This window comes from Mus caroli, unplaced genomic scaffold (assembly GCF_900094665.2).
Source record: "Mus caroli unplaced genomic scaffold, CAROLI_EIJ_v1.1 scaffold_7515_1, whole genome shotgun sequence".
In the NCBI taxonomy this organism is placed as follows: Eukaryota; Metazoa; Chordata; class Mammalia; order Rodentia; family Muridae; genus Mus; species Mus caroli.
The window spans coordinates 70,927-76,435 of record NW_018390138.1 but is presented as its reverse complement, the minus strand read 5'-3'; the positions used below and the strand labels follow the sequence as shown (position 1 = coordinate 76,435).

The 5,509-nt window shown below is 44.2% G+C and overlaps 2 protein-coding genes across 2 annotated transcripts in view; both read left to right on the top strand.

Moving 5' to 3' along the window:
• The first annotated feature begins 292 nt into the window (after window positions 1-292).
• On the top strand, window positions 293-1,829 carry LOC110288500 (homeobox-containing protein 1-like). The gene is made up of 2 exons (XM_021154828.2): window positions 293-945; window positions 1,395-1,829. The coding sequence occupies exons 1-2, from the start codon at window positions 436-438 to the stop codon at window positions 1,827-1,829; spliced, it is 945 nt and encodes a 314-aa protein (XP_021010487.1). The 5' UTR covers window positions 293-435.
• Window positions 1,830-2,596: 767 nt separating this feature from the next.
• LOC110288499 (zinc finger protein 120-like) overlaps window positions 2,597-5,509 on the top strand; it is a 19,152-nt gene continuing 16,239 nt past the window's right edge. Inside the window, exon 1 of the mRNA XM_021154827.2 lies at window positions 2,597-2,700. Within this exon, the coding sequence (XP_021010486.1) occupies window positions 2,698-2,700 (3 nt within the window). The 5' untranslated portion in view covers window positions 2,597-2,697. The remainder of the gene's footprint in view (window positions 2,701-5,509) is intronic.

Sequence of the window (5,509 nt, the reverse complement as noted above, 5' to 3'; positions counted from 1 at the left end):
GTAAGAATNGACTGCACTGTTCTCTAAGGAAATATAGGCCTATCCAGAAAGCTCTCATATAAATAGTTATAATTGACATATGGTTCTCTGTATTTTTTCATATTTTTTAAATTTTTATTTATTTATTTTATGTATACGAGTACACATATGTATATGTGGTTGCTAGTTTTTGAATTTAGGACCAAGACTCAGGTCAACCCATCTTGCTCTGGTCAGCCTGAGGGCCTGTAACCCTCTTCAGCCCCTCCCGCAGGGCGCCCCGCGGTGAAGATCCCCTCCCCCTCCAGCCTTCCTCCTACCTCCCTCAGCCTTGCACTGGGAAGCTGGTGAGGGGGCTGAGCCGGGTGCAGAGAACTCTCAGCTGGATTTCCGAGAATGGTAAATAAGGCTGGTCATCCAAATTTGGAAAGGCCATTGATCTGCCTCATGTAAAGTATGCTCAGCTCCTTTCCAGTGGTTTTGCTGGATACCATGTCTCACTATACAGAGGAACCCAGATTTACCATAGAACAGATAGATCTGCTTCCATGTCTTCGGCGTACCGGGATGACCAAACATGAAATTATTCATGCGTTAAAAACTTTGGACCGTCTTGATCAAGAGCATAGTGATAAGTTTGGAAGGAGGTCCAGCTACGGGGGAAGCTCATATGGGAACAGTACCAACAACGTTCCAGCATCTTCCTCTACAGCCACAGCTTCCATGCAGACTGAACACTCGGGAATGTCCCCATCACCTAGCAACAGTTACNATACCTCCCCACTGCCTTGCACTACCAATCAAAATGGGAGGGAGACCAATGATCGATTGTCCACATCCAATGGGAAGATGTCACCATCTCGCTACCATGCAAACAGCATGGGTCAGAGGTTGTATAGCTTTAAGGCCCCAGAAGAGGACCTAGATGTAGATGATAAAGTGGAGGAATTAATGAGAAGGGACAGTGTTGGGAGCTATTAAGAGAACTCTTGATCTCTGAATTGGGCCTCTCCCCCCGAGAAGAAAAGGAGGTCAAAAGCGGGCCACCGAAACACCAATTCCAAGAATGTTTCAGCCCTAAGTCATAACGGATGTACTGCCCACACCCTGGTACCACCAAGTTCCTGCTTCCCCGTGTAAGTGCCTGAAGAATGTAGAATTCTATTGCCCCCCCCTCCCCCTGATAAGTACTTCTCCTTTTGCTTGTATTGTCCCACCCCTCCCGCTGATAAATGTCTGTACTTCCCCTTTTGCCTGTGCATTTAAGCCTTGGGCCTTTCTCAATACATTTGGGGCTTTGATGCATTCCTTGTCCTTACTCGCACAAAGCCCTCATCTCTCTCTACGCCACATTTGGTTCTTAGGAGGAGGTCCCCTCGAGACCCTGGAATAACTGGACCTGCTGGACGGGTCAGGACAGCAGTGTGATAAAAGAGGAAATCAAAGCCTTTCTTGCNAATCGGAGGATTTCCCAAGCAGTTGTTGCACAGGTAACAGGAATCAGTCAGAGTCGAATCTCTCACTGGTTGCTGCACCAGGGATCAGATATGAGTGAGCAGAAGAAAAGGGCTTTCTACCTATGGTATCAACTTGAGAAGACAAACCCTGGGGCTACGTTAAGTAAGAGACCTGCCCCCATTCCAATAGAGGAACCTGAATGGAGACAAACACCTCCCCCAGTCTCTGCCACACCTGGAACCTTCCGGGTTCCACTAGGGAGTAGATTTACCTGGAGAAAGGAGTGCCTAGCTGTCATGGAAAGTTACTTCAATGAGAACCAGTACCCAGATGAAGTAAAGAGAGAAGAAATTGCCAATGCTTGCAATGCAGCCATACAGAAGCCAGGTTAAGACATGAGCTCAGCTGTGGTCAGTGGTCATTGATTTACTAGTGGGGCCACATTCTGTGTGCCATTCTTATCTCTCCACTTTCTGCATACTCAGAGAGATCCATGCTCTGAGTTCTGTTCATCTGGAAAACCTTTACTAATACAGACATGTTTTTTCACCTTCCCACGTAGGAAGACGTGCTGGCTAACAATAGTGCTCCATAGTGATTGTAATAATCCATCCCCTGCTTTTCTCCCAGGGTTGTCTGGAGTCTCATATGTAGCAATTGAATATTACCTGCGGTTTTCCCGATGTCAGTGTAAAATCAGAGAAACAAACATCACATTTTGGGTCCTAAAGTCTCTCTTTAATTGTAAATATCCTTGGAACCTATAGTTCACTCTGCTCCAAGTTGAATAATGTACTGTGCAAGGTGTGGATCTTGATTCCTCAGAGAGGGGGGTGGGGGGCAGAGCAAGGAGGAGGAGGAGTACCAGTGGCCGCGGCCTTGGATGAACAGGAAGAAGAAATTCCTGCTGAGTTCTGGATGACAAAAAGATAGACTATTGGAGGACAGGACTGAAAGAAAGTTTTGCAAATCTGAAAATGGTCAGCTCCTGGATAAAAACCCGAGCCGGGAAACCCAATCCTGTGTGCCTTTAGCGCACTCTTACCCTAAGGGAGGTGGTCATGTCAATCAAGATTCACTAGCCAATCAAAGCCACCGGATAGGCCCGCCAATAGAAGTAGAGGCGTGTTCTTCCGCGTACCTTGTTTCTCTGCTCTCTGTTGCTCTAATTTGCGATCAGGCTGAAAGATTGGTCTGACTTGTTTTGATCTCTGATGCCAGGGCCCTTAGGGAATTGCCAGCGATCTACAACGTGGCGACATGGTGAGCATGTGACCACTGCCCTTAACCTGAAGGAGCAGGGTGCTAAGCGCTGGAGTCGGGGTGATGGGATGCAGGGGACAAGCCCTGGCCTTTCTTGGTTCCTGTTGAGGCAGCGGAGGGGGAACAGTGTCTAAGGTGACAAGACTTGGTTTTCAAAGATGTTTAGGGTTGCTGTTTAGTATTAAGACGTTTGCCTATTTTACATCTCAGTCGCTTTGCAGCTGAAGCCGAGCTGCCCGAGTTCCTTTGAGGCAAGGCTGGAAGCTGCAAATCTCTGGTATTTAGAGCCTCCTCTAAAAACAGCAGGGGATTAAGTGAGTAGCCTTTGTTATCTCTCTACAGAAACTGGGCTGCTCTAACTTCCAGCTGCTAGTTGAAGTCACAGGAAGAAAAGCGGGACACTTTTAAACATGTCTTTAATGTTTATTTCCAAGTTCTTCTAAAAAGTTTCCTATGAAAGTTCTCTAAGGAAAGGGAGTGGGTGATTAAGTAAAGGAGTCATTGCTAGAGCCTTTTCCTCTTGTCCAGATGCCTCTTGCTTGCTAAACTTGGGGGAAGTTTGGAGCAATAAACTTCTCTTAAACCAGGAGAAGAGAGCCACCCTCACAGAAGGAAAGACTTTTACACAAGCAAATATGGATAAACTCACATAAATTCATAATACAAATTCATATACTTTTGGGCGGTTAGTTTGATCCAATGTATGTTGAATTTCCAACTAGAGGGGACTCCTTTGCAGATGTGTCCAATCCACTTGCACAGTTACTTCAGCTCAGAGTGTTGAGAAGCTGTGTGTTAGGTTACGTCTCTCGGCTGCTAACATTGCACATAGAGGTGAGATCAGACTGTATCTTCTTATGCTGTTCTCTCTGCCAGGGAATGGCCTGCACTTTTTCAAGATCACTCTCCTAATAACCAGACCAATGCCAAATGGCTTCTCAGCTCTCTCTTCTATAGAAGATTCTGATGCTAGGAATCTTTTCTCAAAGGCTCATACATCCTGCTATCTATAATACTTTTAATATGTATGATACATTGTAGTGTGATTAGGGAATCAAAATCAGCTGGGCAACTGAATTAGACCCTGTCTCAAACACAGGAAATAATCAGGATTGTATTTGTGATAGGCTTGCAGACTCCAGTTTTTCTTTCTTTAACAAATTAATCTTAATGTAACAGTTCGATTCCAAGTTAAAAGTCACCTTCTTTTTTTTTTTTCTGACTTGTTCTTTATTTGAAGTTTTGTGTTTTCCACATCAGAAATGGATTCCAGTGTTCCTGGTGTGTTCTGTTAACTGTGATAGTGAAGTAAGTTACTATCTGAAAAAGATTCCACTTTTGTAAGCACATGCTATGTACCTAGGCCTTGAGCTTGACTATAAAAGCACTCCCCTGCTTTTTAATAAATCGATTTCTCTTTATTTATTCAATTTACATCCTTCTCACTGCCTTCCTCCCAGTCACCCCCATCCCTCAATTCTTCCCCCAGCTCCCGCTCCCCTTCTCCTCTTAGTAGATGGGCCACATTGTATTACCTAGATTTGGTGGANTCATGTAGTATCTTGGTTTCACAGTTCAAATTTTTATTCAGATTCTTGATTGCCTAGTGTGTNGACCCAAAAAATGGGCCAGTCAGACTCTTGTCAATGGTCTAAAATTGATTGCCTCACTGTTCATTCGTAATATTACATACTGTCAAAGCAGGGAAGTTATCTACTTCCTTTTGTCCTGTCCCATCTGGGCTGTGACTACACTACTTTCAAAGTTCCTGAACTAGAATCCTGAGCATTGAAGGTGTATACTGTGTGCCTTCAGCACACTCTAACCCTAAGGAGCATGCTTATGTCACTCAAGAATCACTGGCCAATCAGGGCATCCAGGCAGGCCAATCAGGAGAATAGGAGGGTTCTTCCCAGTACTTTGTGTCATACTGGAAGTTCTGCTCTTATGGTGAGTCTGTGACAGCTGCCTCTTACTTGAAAGAGCAAGGGCATGAACATTTGAAGCTGGGAAGTGGGCTCTTCCCTTGGCTGGGTGGGAACCAGTGGCCAGATGCACCCAGCCATCTCTCCAGCCTCAAGTTAAACACTTTAAAAAGTTGCCTTAGATATTTTGTTTTATCACCAGCAGCTGAGATGGCACTGGTACATAGCCATAACCTGTTACACCTGAATGAGTTATTTCATGGAAGTAAAGAGAACTGTGAAATCTAAACAGGTTGCCTTATCAATGAAATTCATAGGTTTCTTTCCATGAGTTTGCAAATACAGAAACAATAGAAAGGGACATCAGTATACTTAAGAAGACTCATGATACTTGTTAGGGTTTTTCTCAAGAAAATACAATCGTGTGGAACTTGACATAAGCGGCCTAGCTAAAGATCATACCACATTCTCTGTAGTCTTAGAGTTCCTTCAGTGTTAATTCTCTCTGGTCCTGAAAGACTTCTGTATTATGCAAAGGCTTTGACAGACTGAGTACACTCTCAAAATTTTACTTTTAAAGAGACCATGAAGTGTAGACATTTACCACAGTAAGTATATTTATAGATTTTCTTTTAATTTTTAATTTTTAATTTTTTTTATATTTTTTATTAGGTATTTTCCTAATTTACATTTCCAATGCTATCCCAAAAGTCCCCCATACACCCCCCCACTCCCCTACCCACCCACTCCCACTTTTTGGCCCTGGCGTTCCCCTGTACCTGGGCATATAAAGTTTGAAGTCCAATGGGCCTCTCTTTCCAGTGATGGCCGACTAGGCCATCTTTTGATACATATGCAGCTAGAGTCAAGAGCTCTGGGGTACT